The sequence below is a fragment of the Carcharodon carcharias genome, chromosome 5, assembly GCF_017639515.1.
Source record: "Carcharodon carcharias isolate sCarCar2 chromosome 5, sCarCar2.pri, whole genome shotgun sequence".
Lineage (NCBI taxonomy): Eukaryota > Metazoa > Chordata > Chondrichthyes > Lamniformes > Lamnidae > Carcharodon > Carcharodon carcharias.
The window spans coordinates 163,568,556-163,590,473 of record NC_054471.1 but is presented as its reverse complement, the minus strand read 5'-3'; the positions used below and the strand labels follow the sequence as shown (position 1 = coordinate 163,590,473).

At 40.8% G+C, this 21,918-nt stretch overlaps 1 protein-coding gene across 2 annotated transcripts in view; it reads left to right on the top strand.

Moving 5' to 3' along the window:
- The window catches only part of LOC121278045 (myelin transcription factor 1-like protein), a 363,597-nt gene that overhangs the window by 210,434 nt on the left and 131,245 nt on the right, over positions 1 to 21,918 (top strand). For both annotated transcript variants that reach the window (XM_041188068.1, XM_041188067.1), the window contains exon 11: positions 19,456 to 19,706. In XM_041188068.1, coding sequence (XP_041044002.1) covers positions 19,456 to 19,706 — 251 coding nt within the window. The remainder of the gene's footprint in view (positions 1 to 19,455; positions 19,707 to 21,918) is intronic.

The following is a 21,918-nucleotide window of genomic DNA, read 5'->3' as shown; positions in this document are numbered from 1 at the left end:
ACCCACTGTGTATTTCCCAGAGGTTTTGGATGTGTCTGTCTGTGGCAGCCATTATTTCAATATCCAGTGCTTTGCATTTTTAATAAACCTTCCTTAGACAGTTACACGTTTCAAAGGGTTTCTGGATTATAGGAAATCTCTCTCTCTTCACACTCTCTCGGGAGGGTGATTTGTTTGTTTCTTACCTTCATCTTGGAATGTGGCCTTGCATTTTAAGCAGTTTCCTCTATCTTAGTTCAAATTGCAAAATTTCCACTCAGTTGAAAGTTGGAAATTCATATTTTCAAAAATAACGGGGGGCACAGCCTCGTGATATGTGGTGTACATGGACTTCCAAAGACATTTGATAATGTCCCAAATAATAATCTTGCCAGCAAATGTGGAGCCAATGGAGTAAAAGAGACTGTGGCAGCATAGATTTGAAGGTGAAACAGACAGTAGTAGTGAACAGTCGTTTTCCAGACTGGAGGAAGGTATACAGTGGAGTTCCCCAGAGGCCTGTACTTGCGCTATTACTTTTCTTGGTATGCTGTAACCTCTCCAGTCCAATATTGGAAACACCAGGTTGTCCAGAATATCTTTGAGCAGGCCCACGCAACTCTCAGACTCAACACTGCAACGCTGGCTCTACTGGCGCTACAACAAATTGTGAAATAGTGAATGTGATGGCCTTTTTGGTTATTCTAATGGTCCTGCTTCTACTGAAGATGACGATATCAACCTTAGGCTGCTTCAGTGGGAAGACTGCAGGAGAGAAGAAGAGAGATAAATGGATGACAAAGGAAGAAATGTTAACTAATTAGGAATTAAAATTAAAAATCAAAACTTTTCACACTGGTAGCGCGTTGCCACTCTCTCTAGAAAAGGAAATTATTCTCAGTTTTTATGGTAGTAAATAATCATTATCCAAATTTTTCCAGACTGGGCCTGTTGGTAGTGCTAATTCAATGTCACTGTCATCATTTTAGTATCGCACAATACTTTGGAAATATGGAAGATACTGTATTTGGATAAATAATCCAACTTTTATTCATGCCTTATAATGTTTTGTCACTGTTTTATGTCTCAATTACATACTTATTTCCGGTTCACACACTTGTGGTTAGGTATTCTAACACTATTCTATAATCCAGAAAATTCCACAATCTAGAAATACCTTGGTCTCAAGCATTGTGGCCTGGAGAGGTTACGGTGTATATGGTAATAACCTAGACTTGGGTGTACAGGGTACAATTTCAAAATTTGCAGATGACATAAAACTTGGGAGTATTGTGAACTGTGAGGAAGGTAGTAATAGACTTCAAGAGAACATAGGCTGGAATGAGCAGACACGTGGCAACAACAGCAATTTATATTCTTCAGTTAGGTTGTCCTGAGTGGACAAACAGTAGGAAGCGTGTCTTCCATGCTTGAAAGTTGCATGTTGTTAGTTGATTCTTTAGCTGTACCCATGTTTATAGCTGGGTTCCCTAGACTTTAGTTCTTGACATTCTTGGGGAAGTGAAATGAAGTGTGTCTCCAAACTCTACACTCCATATTGGTTAAAGAGGAATTTTACCTGTTCAGCTTTCACAGTAGCTTGGGCTGGAGACTCTTAAGAATGGGGATGGGTTTTTCCACTTGTCAACATTCAGATGATCAAAATAAAATGATCAATTCCTTCATGCTGACATCTAGCAATTATATTAATGTACCTTTATTACCCTAAATTATTTGGTATGTCAGTAGCATGGCCATATTTTGGTTCTCTGTCAAATTCAGATCAAAATGTTGCGGACATGGATAAAGAGTTGTTATTTTTGGCATCAGTTGCCACATTTTTTTTATTATCATGTTGGAAACCCCAAACAGAAAAAGCTATGATGCTATCCACTTGGGTCTGTGTAGCATCATGCATAGACATGAGCTTGCAACTTGGGCATATAGCCATAACTTAGCCACTTTGCATATTCCACAGCTGCACAAGTGATTTGTTTGCTGCATTTTAACTATTTTGATTAGTTGGTCAGCTGCTTGAGCATTATGAGAAGAGATATTTGTTAAAGGTAATGGAACATGAGACAGACCTTGGGGGTATTGGGGGTTAGCCACTCAAACAGTATGTCTTTGTAATTAAAATTAGAAGATCAAATAGAAAAAAACTAACAAAATTGCCCTTTTTTGATGGAGCATAACTCATAGGAAACTTAAATAGAAACAAAGAGATCTTATCATGTAAATAATACTATTGTTCACACTATCCACAACGCGCTCCATTGTCTGCAGTTCCCACGGTCACAGAAAACCTCAAGCAAGCTAGCAGAACAGCATACTCCTTCTCCAGGAGAACAACCCTATTCTGCAAATTTTAAAAAATTCATTCATAGGATGTGGACATCACTGGCTAGACCAGCATTTATTGCTCATCCCTAATTGCCATTGGAAAGGTGGTGGTGAGCAGCCTTCTTGAATTGCTGCAGTCCATGTGCTGTAGGTACACCCACAGTGCTGTTAGGAAGGGAAATCCAGAACTTTGACCCAGCGACAGTGAAGGACCAGTGATATATTTCCAAGTCAGGATGGTGAATGACTTGGAGGGGAACAGGCGATGGTGTTCCCATGTGTCTGCTGCCCTTGTCCTTCTAGATGGTAGTCATCGTGGGTTTGAAAAGTTCTGTTTAAGGATGCTTGGTGAGTTCCTGCAGTGTACCTTGTAGATGGTACACACTGCTGCCACTGTGAGTTGGTGCTGAAGGGAGTGAATGTTTGTGGATGGAGTGCCAATCAAGCAGGCTGCTTCTTGAGTGTTGTGGGAGCTGCATTCAACCAGGCAAGTGAGAGTATTCCATCACACTCCTGACTTGTAGATTGTGGACAAGGTTTGGGGAGTCAGGAGGTGAGTTACGTGCCACAGGATTCCGAGCCTCTGACCTGCTCTTGTAGTCACAATATTTATATGGCTAGTCCAGTTCAGTTTCTGGTCAATGATAACCCCCAGGGTATTGATAGTGGGGGATTCAGTGATGGTAATATCATTGAATGTCAAAGGGCAATGGTTAGATTCTTTCTTGTTGGAGATGGTCATTGCCTGGCACTTGTGAGGCAAGAATGTTACTTGCCATAGCCTGGATATTGTGCAGGGCTTGCTGCATTTGGAAATGGACTGCTTCAGTTCCTGAGGAGTCACAAATGGTGCTGAACATTGTGCAATCATCGGCGAAAGTCCCCACTTCTGACCTTATGATGGAAGAAAGGTCATTGATGAAGCAGCTGAAGATGGTTGGGCTGAGGACACTGCCCTGAGGAACTCCTGCAGTGATGTCATAGAACTGAGACGATTGACCTCCAATGCCCACAATCATCTTCCTTTGTGCTAGGAATAGTATCATAGGATTTGTTACATCCACTTGGCATGGCAAACGGGTGCTCATTCAGTATGTAAAGGGTATTGGAAGACAAATATGATTTTAGGCTATATTGCCAGGGCCATTAATATAATACAAATAGTGTTATATAAGGCTTTAATATACCTGCTCCTGGGAAATTGTGTCCACTTTTGGCCCCTGCACAAGACAAGTGATATCAATGAAAAGTGCAGAGGAAGGTGTGTACCTTAACTAACTTTAGGGATCTTATTTATTAGAGAAAGACTATGATGCAGAGAATTTGTAAGCCACCTTACTCCAACAATCCTGAAACTAATCGTTACCCTAGCTGAGATCAGCAAATTCAGCATTGATTAGAAGTGAGCCCCAGGACATTTTGATCTGTATTGCTTAGTACTACACCTGGTTGCATCTTTATCCATTGATGAATAGAGTAGCTCACATCCATCTTTTCTGTGTTCTTATAATTTCGAGTTCATGCTGATGTATTTTGCATTAGAAAATATCACACTATAAAAAAAATACATTGGTGTTGCAAAACCATGATTTAGAAGACTGCTGTGGTTCTGACACATGGGTCTGCCTTGGGAATGATTCTCCTTAAACATAATTGATTTTTTTTACAATTATGAAACAATTCCACTTGTGCAAAAATAGTGGAAATTTCAGATCAACATTATATAAAGGGCTCCCCACTACACCCTCCCATTTCCTTATTCATAAAGGAAATGTCAACATTGCATCAGTTTGCTGTTCTCAAACTGTAAAACTGGTGTACCAATAATCAAGTCCAGGAACAAGAAACCAGCTCCATTCTTGCTGGCTCTCCTGTGCTGTTGCTTCTCTTAAGCATATTGCTGCCACTTTTCATACGCTGAGCTTCCCAGCTATGGAGGCTACTCTTTCTAGTCTTTCCTTGGATTCCTGCTCCAGATTTGGAGGGCCATATATTTTATACGCTCCAGAAGGATAGTTCCTTCCAGTACTTAATAAACAGCTCCTGTTATCGCATGCTACTGAAATCACAAGTGCACCTCTTCTTAATAATGGAAATGCTCCGATGTGTGTTCTGTTATACTTTATGATGAATATATTGTGCATTTAGTACTGAAGAAAAGGCTAAATAAAATCTATTCAACCTGAGAATGAACTGTAAGCAACCAGCTGACATTTTGAAATTACTGTTAATAGAGAAAGGCAGGAAGCTAATTTCAGATCAAGCGTACCTGAAGCATTTCTATGTTACCTTGTCAGAAATAATGCTTCTAATGATGGTGGTATGGTTTGAGATAATAACAAGAGCCTTAAATTAAACTGAACTGGCAGCTGTGTCATTGGTCACTGAGCTTAGGGCAAGGCATTCTGACAGTTTTAGGAGGGGTTCTCTTCAAGCCAATTCGAAAAAAATGGTCATGAAAATTAACCATCTAACAACCCCTAGAGTCCAAGACAATTTTTTTTTTGGTAGCCATCCTGTTGCTGCCAAAAGTGTGAATTCTAATAGAGAAATAATAGCTCTTGACTGCCAGCCCTTGTCTATTAGAGAATGCATGGAGATTAATTAAATATATGCAACCAGATATGCTATTAATCCCATTTCTGCCTTTTATGCTCATTTATTCAGACAATTTATCAAGCTATTTAAAAGCCTTTTCAGTGATAAGGAAGAGTAGAAGATTTATTTATTTCAGCTTTGATAGCTTCCTCACCAGCTCACGTGATATATGCATTCATTTTATTCAGAAGCAATGATGAAGAGGCGAGAGACAATGTACAGGGCACCATCAGGATTGAAGGAGTAGGAGAGAAGACTAGATAAATCAAGTAGTGATTAGGTGAGGCCAAGATTTTGTTTGAAAGGTCTGTAAATTATAGGAGGAGGGGAAGGTGAATTTAACTGCTAACTGACTGACCTTGAATTCTCAGTTTGGGTGTGCATAAAGTATTTGTGTGAATCATTTTTGCTGAACATTAGTAAATGATAAAAGTCTGAAATTCAGTGAATTTCACAACTATTGTAGGAAACAATGGTTAGTGTGTATAGTAAGGTCAGATCTGTTATAATGGGGACCTAATTTGATCCACTATTATCTTTTATAACCATTTTGTCCTGCATAGTAATAAAATATGCCCACAAAGTTGGTGATATTGTTAATGGTTGATGTTTCTGTTGGATGAATGGCTCCATCCTTGGCGCTAGACAAAGTGGGGAGCTGTCACAAACTGAAAGGATGAACGATATGAAGTAAAGTGGTTATAATAATACACAGTGCTATGTGTCAGCATCAAATATTCCAGACAATCAGAAAGTCACCAACATTGTTTGCCAAATCTGGGCCAACTTCACTTGCTCTCTTAAACAGTTTGTAAATGTTTTCCTTAAATTACAGAAAACCTCAGTTGATCAAAGTAAGATCCTGAACTGATTTGCTGAGGAAGCTCAATGCCATAAAGGTTATTTAGTCACAATGTCAGCAATACAAGGGGACCATCCATCATCTCAACTCCTTCTAGTGTGACCTTAATGGAATAATGTCAATTATAAGCAACAAAAAGAAAAACGATGATGATGATGGCAGCTGATGATTGTACTGTGTAAACTCAGTTTACTCAAATCACATATGTGACGAATCTCAACATTACCTATGTTATTTCTGCCTCAGGAAGCTTACATTTCAAACAGCATTTCTATTTTCAAATGACAGTGAAAGATTTGGCCCTATTCCCAATGTTCTGCTGTCAGAAAGGAATCTTGAGGCCAATCAGCATTTCTATTTTACCTAGTTTATTATGAATAGCCCCAGTGCATAGAGAAGCTTAGATCTCTCAGCTTCAATATGCCTTTTCTCAGTAGCCAATTCATTTAAGGTGTTGAGTCTGTGGATTGAATGCTGACCATTGCTGAGTTCATTGCACTGAGAGACACAAGGACTTTCAGTACATGGAACTTTGCTGACACTTGCTTCACGTGAATGTAGTCAGAGTAGCCATCTTTTAGTTTAAGCTTCTCTGTGATTCTAGGTTATACTATTAGCTCCTTCAGATACACAGAAGAGAAGAAGGCAAAGCAACGAAACTGGTGCAGTTGATATTTTAATCACGGCAGCTGCAACAATGGCAGAAAGAACAAAGAGACATAGAAAAATCAGGAAGACTACTATAAACACAATTAAAGCAGCGGTACCAATTGTATTTTATATCATGCAAACGATACTGGTTTTTGAAAAATAATATTACAACTGAGTCAATTGACAAACGTGTATTTTTCTTGCTCCTGCTGTAGAGCAGGGAATCGATTTGGGTTTTGGAGTGATATTGAAGGAAGAGAGTGCATTTCTTTTTGAATTAATCTTCAGATTGATGAGGGCATGACCTTGTTCCAACTGGCTTTCACTTCGTAATCAACTAACAGACGCTGAATATCAATGCTGTTCACTCATGGATGCAAACCTTGCCCACGTTCACCTGAGTGCCTAACCAAGACAGAAGGAGGAAAAATTCAGAGCTTAGATTTGAGTTTTCCCTTGGGTGAGCAGTTTCCTGGATCATCTTTTCTGGCCACATTTATTCCGTCCAGTTGTGTTCAGTGAAGCACCCAGTGCAGATCCCTTTAACTCCATGGCTGGAGCACATAGGGTGCCAAGTTCTGCACTGATGTTTGAAAGGGTGAGGGTGCACCTTTTGGAAGGCACTCATCTTCATTGTGGCCTGAGATATCTGATGGACCTAAAAAGGTGAGAGGTGATTGGCAGCATTGTGAACCAGGTTGTCACCTTGAGAAAAGAAGGAAGGAAGACTTGCAATTATATGGCACCTTTCATGACCTCAGGACATCCCAAAGTACTTTACAGCCACTGAAGCACTTTTGAAGTGTTGTCACTGTTGTAATGTAGGAAATGTAGCAGCCAATTTGCACACAACAATCTCGCACAGACAGCAATAGGATAATGACCAAATAATCTGTTTTTAGTAATGTTGATAAATATTGGTCAGGACATTGGGGTTTACTCCACTGCTGTTCTTCAGAAAAGCACACAGGGCCTTGGTTAAACATCGCATCTGAAAGAATGCTGACTGTGCAGCTTTTCTTTAGTACAGCACTGGAGTGTCAGCCTAGGTTTTTGTGCTGATGCCTCTGGAGTAGGTCCTGAACCCACAGTCAAGAGGTGAAAGTACTGCTACTGAGCTACTGCTGACAGATGAGAGTGTGAGAGTGAATTAAGGAGGGGAAGGAGAATGGCAGTGGGTTAATGTTTGTCTTTTTGGTGTGTTGTCCTAGAGATGCATGAGGCAGATTAGCAGATGGCGTGAGGAAGGAACAGCAGACTGGACAAAATAAGGAAGCCATTGTTCAAGCAGTAGCAGATCCTGAATATACAGTGCAAGAGGAGGAGGTTTAGTGAAGTGTATTGTTCTAGTGGAGAATGCCAATGAGGGAAGGGTTGGTCATAGTGGGACTAACATAAGGGCCCAGATCTTCCAGTCACCGGATGGTCATATTTCGGAGGTATCCGGGAGACCCCTCTGGGGGACCCCTCAGAAGGCCCCACACAAGGACTGCACGGGAATTGCCTGGGAAGTTTCAACTTCATTGGGCAACTACCCCGTGCATGGAACCCTCTGAAACTCTGTTTTAAAGTTGGCGACTTCAGATGATTCTGACTCTCTTAGCAGAGTAGTTACCCAGGAAAAGTTAAAAGAATTAAAACCAGTTCTAACTCAGGATAACTACACTACTGACCCCCGCAAGACCCCCCAATTATACCTCGCTAACCCCCCACCCCTGACTACCCTACAGGCCCGCTGATTCCATCCCCTCCCCCGCCTCTGATTACTCTCCTGCCCACCAACTACCCCCGACCACCCAACTACCCCTCCAACCCCTGGCTACCACCCGACTACCCCTGACTAACCCTTACCCCCTGACTACCACCACCCCCCCCCCAACCGCGCCCCCCCCCACTGCTGAACTATCCTCCCCGAGACCCCCAAACACCCTACTACCTCCCACCCCCCGACTACCACCTCCCCATCCCCCAACTATCCCACCACGCCCCCAACCACCCGACTCCCCCATCCATTTACCTTTCACACCTTCTCTCCTTAACTTGTCGAAGTGGCTGGGACATTTAAACGTACCAATATACAGCAGCTAGTGCCTTAAAAAGGGGGTGTGGCTTTACTTCCACTGAAGCCCCTACACTTCACTGAAGTACTCCAGGAACAGCTACGCTCCACGTTTCTCAGCAGGACCGGGTGAGAAATGTGGAGCTCCATTCTAACGTAAGGAGATAGGAGCGGAGTGGCAACCGGATGGTGATCGCCACTCCACAGAAGATTCAGCCCAAGGTAATGCAGTGTTTTGCAGAAAGCAACAGAGGTGTGAAAAGAAGTCTTACCTTAACATTTCTTGTGAAGGTATTAAATTTCATCCTGTGATTGCTGCCATTACTTAAGAACAATGCTTGTGGCATTAGCTTGCTCTGGCATCTCTCTCCATTGTTGCTGAGATGTTTGCCTGGTACCATCTGAAGTTCTGTGCACACCACCTGCTCCATTTGCATGATATACAAAAATCAGCCTCAATATCTTCACTGTATGACATAATCTCTTTGTTCTCTTAGTAATACATACACATAGAAGAAAACAAAACTCTTGTGCAAACTATGTGGCCATCAGTCCTCAGACAATTATACGGTAATATTTCTTTTGGGGAACATACTTACCTTTTCTCAAAAAGAAAACAGCATAGTTATGTCTGCCCATGGGTGTCTGAGTTATTTGAGAGTATAAAAAATGTAAGAAAATGAGTCAATTTGAATAAAGAGAAGGAATGGTGATAAGAAGGATGAAAGATCAGAATAACAGAAAGCAAACATTTGTATAGTATTAGGGTGTTAGGGACTGTAAGGGTTAATGTGGGACTGGGGAAACAGTACCGCCCACGTTATGATGTACAGAATCACAAGGGAGTAGTGGAGCACCATAGTGAATCTGGTAGAAGTTCGCATGAAGATAGCATTTAGTCAGGAATATGAACATAAACCTCCATTGGGCCTCATTTTCACCATTCTTATCTGGAATGGCTATAAATAGTACTGTACAGTTAACAGATCAGGGTGTGCCCAAGCAGTGGCTATTTGCAACTGTTGGAAACCCTAGTTTTCTAATTGGGATCCATCTTAATGGCTGCTGCCAAGAAAGATGACATTTTGTAGCAATACTCTAATCTAGTGAACATATAAACCCTGCCTTAGAGGCCCAATAGCATGAACAACCATGAGGAAAAAGTGCTGTGACTAGTGGATACCTATCCATCAGCAGCAAGCATTTTGGAGGCACCTAAATTCATCCCCGCTACGGATGTCAGTTAACCTGTAAAAAACAAGTGACGCAATATTCACCGGTACATGCAAGTAAGCCACTCAGTGACAGTAGTAAGCTTACTAGGAAGATGCATCAATAAACTAACACACATGCAGTCCAGAGCAACATGGAAATTAATATGACTATAAACAGAAAATATGAATAAGATAATGCAGAAGTAGAAATATAAACGTTGGAGCCATTTACCGTGCACTGTTCACCAGCATCATTTGTAGCTGCACTTCAGTTCTTCAAAGGATAACTAACATCAATTGGTAAGGGGGGAGTGAGTGCTGGGGAATGACTTTAGGTGCCTCCAAAATGCATGCAGCTCTGTCACCTGACATTATGTCTGTTGGCCGAAGTTCATTCAGGTTGTGGCATCATCTGCTGCTCAGTTGGTGGCACTCTTGTCTCTGAATCACAAGGTTCCAGGCTTGAGTTCCATTTGAGGGTTTGAGTGCAAAAGTCAAGGCTGATACTCCAGTGCAGTACTGAGGGAGTGCTGCACTAGTGGAGCTACCATCTTTCCAATCAAATGTTAAAACATGGCCTCATCTGCCTGCATAGGTGGATGTAAAAGAACCCATGGCACTATTTTGAAGAAGAGCAGGGGAGTTTTTCCTGGTGTCATAGCCAATATTAATCCCTCAATCAACATCACAAAAACAGATTTCCTGGTCATTATCACACTGATGTTTGTGGAAGTTTGCTGTGTGCAAATTGGTTGCCACATTTCCTACAGTTGGTATTATACAACAGGTAGTATTTGCCAGGTTGACCAAATCCAAAGGAAAACTTGGCCATGCTATCACAACGGTTTTGCAACTTGTATTTATTATGAGAAGATTTGTTCACTGAATTCAGAAGTAATGAGTCCACGAACACCTTTAGAGATTTTAAAAATTAAACTAAAATATTATTAATAAAAGAAAATAATAAAACACATACACAAGATTACAATTACATGGTTACTTAATATTATAACAATTCCCAAAATTCCTAGTTAACCAGACTCCCAACTATACACCCCCTTTAAGGCAACAGTCCAAAATAGATTTTAAATTTATATTGACAATCCATCAAGGTTCCTACAAGTACCCACTCAACAGTGGAATTCCAAAGGCTTTTAACAGACCTTTGGTTACTGGAACAGCATTTCTGCAAAGTGGCTAGAGACTTTTCCCCAAGTCTGTTTCACATGCTGTACCTTTCAGATATTACATGGCCACCCCTCTTACAGCCTTCCATTCTTCTTTAAATATATTTTCCTTCATTGATTTGTAAATCCCATTGTTCTCCATGTCTTTGGAATTTATTTTTCCCATAAAATAAAAATTATTTATGTTGTCATTATGGCCAGCACTTTTAGGAAAAATCAATGTAGTAACCTGCTTTATTTATCTTGTTAGTTGTAAAAGTGTCTCTTTGAAAACTAAACACCTCTCCACTTACCTTAAAATGCAAATTCCATTCACACCCTATCTGCTGACTTTATGCTTGTTCACTCATTAGCATTTCACATGCCCTTTTACACATATCTCTTGATAATTTCACCCTTGAAGTCTATCTGTCTCTAATTTAATTAACTCAGCCACACAGACAGAACCATCCACACACAAATAAACACAAGCCTACTTTACAATATCCCCCAATAATATTATGAAAAATATGACAGATTTGTGACACATTACAATGGTGACAATACTTCAAAAAGTACTTTATTGGCTGTAAAGCTTTGAGACATCTAGGGGGTCATGAAAAGAGCTATATAAATGTACTTTTTTTTCAGTAATAGCCTCTAGACACATGCAACAGAGCAGTCAAATGGCCATAGTAGTGCTGTTCACTAGCATCAGACCCTGTCCAGGCGGATTCAATTCTGTCTGCAAAAACAGGGACTATAGCAAGGGAGAACTTTGGCACTGATCAAATGGCATAGTAAGATGCTGCCACTTTTAAACAAAGAGGACTCAAGTCAGGAACAAAGCAGGCCCTAATTTTTGGTCTCTCATCTAGGGAAACAGCTAGATCAGGCCAAGTGACATCATACCCACGAATACATGGAAGTAAACTACTCAGAGGCAGTGGTAAGCATACTAGGATAAAATAGCACATACATAGTCCAGGGCAACATGGACACAAATACTACCATAAACTTGAGTATTGCTGAAAAAAGAGGCAACAGGTGAAGCTAGCTGTTTCACATTGCTACTAAGCAGTAGCAACACAGGTGGTATTTGCCACAAACAGGATGCTGCCATCAAGCCAAAAAGACATTCTACCAATCACACAAATGAGTAATGTGGTATATGAAATGCGGTGCCAGTATGATACTAGGTAAGTAGGGCCCTCTGTCCCAAAGACTGGTGTATCGTATCAAACAGCACATCCCAGCCAATGTTCCCAATGGGCATGGTACAGACTGTACCCAGCCAGCCTGTGCCTGCAAAACTCAAAACATAGTGTCCAATGTTAGGTGTGATTCTGTGATTGGACAACATTTGTTTAATAATCCTCAGTGTGCTAAGAATTAATTTAAGATTGTCAGTCAGGCTTGCAGTGCAACACATTTGCATGTACTGAAAGCTACATATAGTAGTGCACGGGGCCCTATTCTTTGCAGACAGAAATAACATGTACACACATTGCTCCTGTTTCAGGTAGACAAAATAAGTGATGGCCATTCACTGGTTCATTCCTCAGGGCAATGCCTTGACCAATCAGAGTCAAGCTGGCTGGTTTAAATTTCAGTCAATGCTTGGCAGTTAACTGTCAGTCACCATCAACCGGTGATTGCCTCTACTAATCAGCACTCTTTTCTCATACAGTATAAATTGTTGTTCCCTTTACATTTGATATTCTTGTAAATTGTCCTGATGAGTGCAAGATTAAAAGCTTTGACAAAAAAATCTCTTTTATCAGCAATATTCAAGTTCTCTATAAGCAAACAGCTACCATAAATAGAAAAGGTAAATAAAAATGCACTATTTACTTTTAAACTATACTCTAATTCTGCTACAAAGAAATGGAGTCAAAATGTAATGTTACAAAGGATGGAAAACTGATACTCTTTAAAAGAAACAGAGAAAAGGTATTTAGTCTGATACAAATGTGGTACAGATAAGTTCTTTCAAACATTGGCAGGCTTGCTTGAAATTAATTGAGTGATGATGCCAGACAACTGCTTGTGCCTGAACAAGACTGTTTGCAAACTTGATGTCATATTTGACCCAAGATGAGCTTCTAATCGTATATCCATGACATTGCTAAGATCACATACTTCCACCTCCATAAGATTGCCCTATTTTGACCCATTCTCAGCTGATCTGCTGCTAATATGCTTATCCATGCTTTTGTTATGCTTAGACTTGACTATTCCAACACACTCCTCACTGGACTCCTACATTCTAAGTTCCATAAACTTGGGATAATTCAAATCTTTGCTTCTTGTGTCCTAAGTTTCACTCATCACTCTTGTTCTTGCTGACACACGTTGGCTCCAAATTAAACAATGCCTCAATTTTAAAAATCTCAACCTTGGGCAGGATTTTCAGCTAGGTGTGCAGGCACACCCGAGTGTGAAATAGCATGCGATGACTTCGGCCAAGCGTCCCAATATCACTGTGGACTATGCAACATTTTGGTCCACAGGCTCGTGTGAGAGTTGGCAGTGCACCCACTGACAATTAAGAGGCCTATTAAGGCCCTTAAACTGGTAATTAAGTAGAATTTTTTGCTGCCCATCCAACTTTACGGTTGGCGGGCAGGTGAATAGGCCAGGTGGCCTTTGCAGTTTTTGCGAAACCTCATCCACAGGCAGGATGAAGTTTTCAACAGTGAATAAAAGAACAGCAAAAATGTTTTAAACTTGTTTTTAACATGTCTCTGTTTATGTGACAGTCACATGTGGGGACACGTTTCCCTTTTTCTTCAAATTTTTATTTTTGTACTTAAAATCTTCAGCTCCCTGAAGCAGCTCTGTGCCTTCAGGGAGCTTTCAGCACCCCCGTGCATGCATTAATTGGCCAGCCAGCATGAAATTGCAGCTGAAGCCTGAACGCGGGCAGCAGGCCGTTTTGCAGCCACTCCAAGGCCTGCCCGCTGTGGCCACCCTCCCTCTTGCTTTTCAAATCTCTGCTTGACCATGTCACTTCCTAACCCTGTAATCTCCCCCAGCCCCATAACCCCACTGAGGTATCTGAGCTCATCTAATTCTATTTTCTTGAGAATCCCCTATTTTAATTGCTTGTTTTCTATGACTACAGCAGCCTAGGCCCTAAGCTCTGAAATTCCCTTCCTAAACTGCTCTGCCTTCCTACCTATCTTTCCTCCTTTGAGACGATCATTAAAACCTATCTATTTTGTTCCCAGAGGGGCAATGGTAAACCAAAATAACCAAATTTATCAAATGATGCTCAAAGAAGAAATTACCAACAAGATTTCACTTCTTTTAACTTCAACTTAACACAAATAAGAATTAACGTAAATTGAAATGAATTAGCAGACGAAAGATACTTCAAATAAAAACATAAGTTTCACTTTAAATAGTCGATACAACAAAAAACAACTTACACAACTACAAGCATTATCTTTCACCATGTATAGGTAATTATTGGCTGCTATGTTGTCTGCACTTGCAGCCTCACCCCTCACCTTGACATCGTGTAGGCTATGAAATCTGTTGAGTCTGTCAAACCAACCACGGCTTGCAAAAAAAGTTTTGCTGGTAGTAGACTTCTCACCTGCTTGCTGTTACAAGTTTACAGGTCATTAAACAGACATGTTAACAGGCATGATCCTTTGGTTCTGATCCCCAATCCTCAATCCACAAGCTCAATCATCATTCCATATTTTCAAAGACACTGCACTTATTATGGATTTTTTTGTAGCACTTAAAGGAGTAGCACTTTCCCCACTAGCCTTTATTTTGTCTTTGTTCTTCTTGATGTTTCACATTGTTGTTAGCGGAAATCTAAGTGAACTCACTATGGTTGTTGGTTTCTCACCAGCATTGTCACATCGTAATATACTTGAGTTATGTTCCAAAGTAATGTTTCCCTTTTCCTTTTGGGAGTAGTCATTGTCACTTAGTGCATGTTTGCTAGCCATCTTGAAACCTTTACTCACATATTGCAGGCTAAAATAATGATGCAAAATAAAGCAGAAGCAGTTAATGGACCTTGGACAATTTCAAATCTGTGTACATAAACTTGTCAGCAGAGTGAGTTTGCACACTGCACATGCACAGTGTGCCGTCGTCTCTGAGTCTACATAATGAGAATGTTATGAGGTGCTCACTTTCCCCATCACAATGTCTGTTACACAAAATTAACTTTGGGCACAAAATATAGGTTGCATATTTCCTAACCACGTTGTAATGGGGTGTGTAGTACATAAAATGAATAAATGGGTAGTAATTTGTTAAGTACTTAATAACAAAACTGTGTTATTCAAAGCTGCTTAGAACAGAGTATGGGTGTACTGAGGAAACTAAGAGAGGTGAGGGAGGCGGTCAGAAAAAGAAAGGAATGACCTCTTTTGCTTGGAGGGAAGTAAGGTTGCAAATAAGGAATAGCCTGCTGATTGGAGGAGAGCAAAAAGCAAAAGGATATTTTGGGGGAGGAGGGTCTCTCTTCGGAACTGGTACAGGAAAGGTTTGTGGAATTATCTCCTATTCAGGATAGAGATTTCTTGTGATTGAGATTCCTGGGAGGTGAAACAAGCAAAGATTTAAAGATATTTTGGGGATAAGAATGTCTTGCTCAATGGGAGATTGCAGAAGTACAAGGGGAAATCATGCTGATAAATTTATAAGAATTCTTTGAGATAACAAGCAGGATAGATAAAGGGGAACCAATAGATGTAATATATTTGGATTTCCAAAAGGCGTTTGATAAGGTGCCATACATAAGGCTACTTAATAAGATGAGAGCCCAAGGTGTTATGAGTAGTATGTTAGCATGGATAGAGGATTGGCTAACTAATAGAATACAGAGAGTTGGGATAAGGGGGGCATTTTCAGGATGCAGCTAGTGGAATGGCACAGGGATCACTGCTGGGGCCACAGTTATTTACAATATATCATTAATGACTTAGGTGAGGGAAGTGAATGTACTATCACCACATTTGTGGATGACACAAAGATAGGTGGGAAGGCAAGTGGTGAGGATGACACAAATATACTACAGAGGGATTTGGACAGGTTAAGTGAGTAGGCAGAAACTTGGCAGATGGAATGTAATGTGGGAAAATGTGAGGTTATGCACTTTGGCAGGAAGAATAGAGAAGGTGAATATTATTTAAATGGAGAAAGACTGCAGAAAGCTGCAGCACAGAGGGATTTGGGAGCCCTTGTGCATGAATCACAAAAAACTAGCATACAAGTTCAGCAGGTAATAGGGAAGGCAAATGGAATGTTGGCTTTTATTTCAAAGGGAATGAAGTATAAAAATAGGTAAGCCTTGCTAAAACTATACATGGCACTAGTTAGATCACGCCTAGAACACCGAACAATTTTGGTCCCCTTTTCTAAGGAAAGATATATTGGCAATGCAGGCAATCCAGAGAAGGTTCTCTAGGTTGATCCCGGGTGTGCAGGGATTTTCTTATGAGCAGAGGTTCAATAGGATGGGCATGTACTCAATGGAGTTTAGAAGAATGAGAGGCGACCTTACTGAAATATATAAAATTTTTAGGGGGCTTGACAGGGTAGATTCTGAAAGTTTGTCTCCCCTTGTGGAAGAGTTTAGGACCAGAGGGCATAATCTCAGAGTAAGGGGTCGCCCATTTAGTACAGAGATGAGGAGGAATTTCTTCTTTCAAAGGGTAGTGAATCTGTGGAATTCTTTCCATACAGGCTGGGTCGTTAAGTATATTGAAGGCTGAGATAGACAGATTTTTAATCAAGGCCTGAATTTTACCTTTGGTGGGTGTGCCTGATCAGCCTGGGAGCAGTCGGGAAATGGACCGCTGACCACAATCGGCCCTCGACCGCGATTTCACGCTGGTTGGCCAATTATTTTATTTCGTAATAGAGATTTCGTCCCGCTCTTGGATGAGTTTTGATGAAAAATGCAAAGTCCACCTGGCTGATTCGCCAGTCCACCAACCCTAAGGTTGGACAGGCCACGGAAAATCAGAGACAATTGCACCTTTAATGGTCTTAATTGCCCTCTTAATTGTCGGTGGACGCACTTCCGACTTTTGCGTGTGCACGCCGAGCGAAATATCAGATGCTTGCCCAATGTCTTCTCACGCGATTTTACGCCTGATCAGGCCGGGCATGCGCCCACTCACAGGACGTAAAATTATGCCTCGAGGGTTGTGGGGAAAAGGCAGGAAAGTGAAATTGAGGATTATCAGATCAGCCATGATCTGATTGAATGGCGGAGCAGAACTCAATGGGCCAAATGGCCTACTTCTACTCCCACGTCTTATGGTCTTAAGGCACTTCACAGGAGCAATAGAAAACAAAGTATGAAACCGAGCTGCATGAGGAAGTTTTAAGTCAGATAACCAAAGATTTGGTCAAAGTAGTGGTTTTAAGAAGTGCCTGAAAGGACGAAAGCGAGGTAAAGAGGTGGAGAGGCGTAGGGAGGTTATTCCAGAACTTGGGCCTAGGCAACTGAAGGTGAGACCACATTAGTGGAATGATTAAAATTGGGGATACAAAGTAAGCCAAAATTAGAGGACCGCAGATATCTCAAATGGTTATGGGGCTGGAGGAGATTACCGAGATAGGCAGGGGCAAGGCCATAGAGGGATTTGAAGAATGAGAATTTTAAAATCTCATTGCTTGACCAGGAGGCAGTGTAGGTCATCGAGTACATGGGTGATAGAAGAACAAGACTTGGAGTGAGTTAAGCTAGGGGCAGCAGAGTTTTGAATGAACTCAAGTTTACAGAGGGTAGAATGTGGGAAACCAGCCAGGAGTCTGTCAGAATAGTCAATCCAGAGATAACAAAGGCATGAAAGAGGGTTTCAGCAGCAAATGAGCTGAGGCAGGGGTGAAGTCAGATGATGCTACAGAGGTGAAAATAGGCTGTCTTAGTGATGGCACAAGTATGAAGGTCTCAGGGTCAAATGTGCCAGCAATGTTGCAAATAGACTGGTTTAATCTCTAACTATCTCCTGGGAGAGGAGTGGAATCAGTATCTATGGAATAGACTTTGGAGCAGGGATTGAAAACAACACGTGTACTAAATTACTTACAGTTTGTATTCTGTAGAGCAACTAATTGGTACTTTGGGTCTGAAATTTGTTCTGTACTGTTTTTTGGGTAGGGTATGGTTGGTGGCTAAATAAACACAGCAGAGGCATGACTGAAATTGGACCTCAGACCTCATCAGATAATTCCAATGGACTGCATATGTCAGCTGGATATCTAGAGGCAGCTGTTAACTCCAATAATTTTATATAAGGGAAGAATGAGTCTGAAGCTGGTCTTTCACCTCAAGCAAGTTTATTCTCCAGCCAGCTCAACAAAATGACAGGCTCCTAATTCCTTGCCCCAATGAAGTGTTACAGCTGTGCCCATTTATTGGTGAGCCAATGCCCATCACCTGTTTTAACAATGCAATTATCTTAATGTAATTACCATACAATGTATTTGCCAGTCAACAAGATGATTGTTACTGGACCTTGACAATGTAATTGCTGATACATTGACAGCTCACAAGTTTGAAGGACAAATTTCAACTGGCAGCAGCACTGAGATATGTTCTGGTGAAGGGGGCATGGGCTAGTATGAACTGTCAGTGGCTCATTTGTTGGTGACTGTCGTGCACCCAGGAAGACCACTCCTATTTCCCCTCTGCTCAGCATCAAGGTAAGTTTAAAAGAAAATACTATTTTGGTTGTGTCTTCCAGCTGTCCCATCAAGGACCACTGCTTAGGCTACTGAAAACCCTAAACCCTGAGGAGACCGTCCTCCGTCCTATCAAATATCTGACAGAAGTCCTAAAACAGGTGTATCTGGTTGCTCATTAACATATGCCTGTTTTGGGGTGGCCACCCTGAATGCTGGTATATCACCCATCCCAGTGTGGCACAAACATATTTCAGGAGCCCTTGAGTATGAGAGATGGCATTGGAAGATTGAAGCTTTTTGCTTCCATTTTATGTCCAATGAATAGGCATAGCAGAATCCATTCACCCCCGTCCCATTTTTTATCCATCATTTTTTGTGGTAGTTCATTAGTAAGGTACAGAAAGCAAACATGTGATGCAGCCTTCTGTATTTCCCTTTGTGCATTTTTTAATTCATTCCTAATCATGTACTTTGCAAGCATGTTAAAGAAATCACTAAAACTAATGCAGAGAGGAAAATAATGGCGGATACATGTACATATTAAAATATCACACTTGTCAGGGAATTTGCCATAAGGTTGTAACATTTTATGTCTTTAATGCAATATGCCATGCTGTACTGCCTTGAAATATTAACATAGAACACTTAATAAATTTGCCCAAAATCTTTATCTCCACCGGTTTATAGGAAATTTTCACTTCTTTAAAATAAGTGGGTTAAAGTCTTCAGTAAGGTAGTGAAGGGAGAATTTTTTTAGGTGAACATGTTCAAGTGTTCAAACATTAATATCCCAGAATGCAGTTTCAGGACCTTTATGTTAAAAAGAAACAACACAAAATCATGCTGCCAATATTTGGTTAATGGAACAAATAATTAGTGGTCATGTGTTCCCTTTATTGCTTGTTGTTACAGCAAAGCGATTTTGCAAGAACTCCAGTTCAGCCAGCAGCACGACGAGTAGCTATGCTCCCAGCAGTAGCAGCAGCAGTATCAGCTGTGGTGGAGGCAGCAGTGCCAGCAGCACCTCGAGCAAGAGCAGCTTCGACTACACACATGACATGGAGGCAGCACACATGGCAGCCACAGCAATTCTGAATTTGTCCACCAGGTGCCGCGAGATGCCTCAGAACCTCTCGACCAAGCCTCAGGATCTGTGTGCTAGGGTAAGTGACATCCCTTTCAAAGGCCCTTTCCCAGATTAGTTGACAGTCTATGGCTCCAACATCCATGCAAATATGTGTGTACACGTATACAGGCCTAAGCACAAAGCAAACCCAAATAACACTGATCAATATATAATGGCTTCATTGAAGAGAAGGGCAAGCTGTGTGCCTTGGTATGAATATTGAATCTGACCCCGCGTTCTGTTAATCTGGAATCTTAACAGGGTTTTCAACAAAGCTTTTATATGGATAAGAATAGATGAATACAGTTTTAATTTGTCCTTTTTTGGATAATTCCAAGTTAGGATATCCATTTTATATTTTTGCTTATCAGGATGAGGGATACTAGTACTGGGAATCTAAGGGTGCAACTGTGCTACCATTTTTGCATTGGGGTCCCGACTTCACCATGCTATCTTCTGCCACATGGCATTGAGTAAAACTATATTGTGGTGTAAAGTTCAGTTTAAAAAATGTTCAGAACTCTTGGGTACTTTATAAACTTAAGCATCCTCAACACCTTTAAAACTTACATGACAGGAAGTGAAACTCTGCATGTACTAATAAACAGAGAGCCTCTCCTAATGCAACATTCGGATTTGCATCCAGGCAATGTAAATAATGTGGCACTAGCTACCTACAGCCTAACAGTTTTCCATTTCTGTCATCAGAGCCAGCATTAAGCTCTCTGACATGCTTTAACCCCAGCCGCAAGAAGGACTCCTATTACACCAATGTGAATTTTTCCATTTCTTACCCAAACCATTTTTAAGACCTCCCTGACAGCTAATTTGTGCAATGGACTCACACCCATTAGGTGCTGTGTTGAGAGTGAACTAAGTAATTTTTCACTGGATCCTTATTAAAGCAGCAGAGAAAGACTTTTATTCTATCAGTTCTAAGAGAGATTGGGCATCTGTACTGACTAACCAGTCTGTCTGAAACCCTATTTTGAAATAATCCTTCACTCGCATTCCTGCACTTAATTACTTTAAATAAGCTTTTTCCTTTCATTTCTTCAAATTCCATTATCTAAGAAATGTGTTTCGTGCTTCTCTTTCAGTGGCATTAAAATTGAAGATTGAGGCATAGTTGATTATAAGAAAAAATAAGCTGAAATAAAAAGCACAGCTCATATAGGAATTGGAGTAAGCTATTCAGCCCCTTGAGCCTGCTCTACCATTCAATTAGATCACAGCTGATCCATTTACCCACCTTAGCTCTACATCGCTTGATAACATTATGCAATAAAAATCTAACAATCTCAGCCATGAAAGCTCCAATTGTTCCAGCATCCACAGCCTTTTGGGGTAGATAATCCCAGATTTCTACTACCCTTTGTGTGAAAAAGTGCCTCCTGATTTCCCTCCAAAATGACCTGTATTTCATTTTAAGATTATATTTTCTCATTATTGCTTCTCTCACCAGAGGATATATTTCCTCTGCATCTACCTTATTGATCAGATCACCCCTCAATCTCCTATATGCAAGGGTCTGTCTAAAGGCTAAATGTATGCAACCTGACCTCATAATTTAACCTTCTAAGCCAGTCTTGTGAATCTGCACTGCACCTCCTCCAGGGCCAATTCATCTTCACTGAGGTGCAGAGCCCAAAAGTAAAGGATATATACAACTGAGGATAACTTTGTCTCCTTTCTAATTCAGCCACTTTCAGACAAGGCCAACTTTCCTTTCGCCAGTTTGATGCGTATCTTCTTGTATCTGTTCAGTAGCTTTAAATGATTTGTGCATTTAGTCTCCCAAATCGCTATGCTCCTCTAACAGTTCCTATTTTCTCAACATTTAGAAATACCTTGATTTATCTTTCTTATGTCCAAAGCGGATGTCCTCTCGCTGCTGACATTAAACTCCATCTGCTGTCATGTTGCGCACTCACCTAATTTGCCTATGTTACAATTTCTTGTTCCCATCTACATGAATTGCTGTCCATCTTAACTTAGCGTCATTTGTTAACTTGGAAGTATACCTCTGTATTTCTTGATCCATGTCATTAATAAAAATGGTGAAAAGTTGAGCCACCAGAAAAGATCACTGGAGGCACCACTTACCATCCTCTGAGTAAATGCCACTGATCCACATTCGTTCCCTTCTAGCGCCCAGCAAATTTACAACTGAAGTCAAAAGGCTATCCCCAATTTCATGTGCTCAAATTTTAGTTAATAATTTTTGTGTGGAACTTTGGCAAAAATGG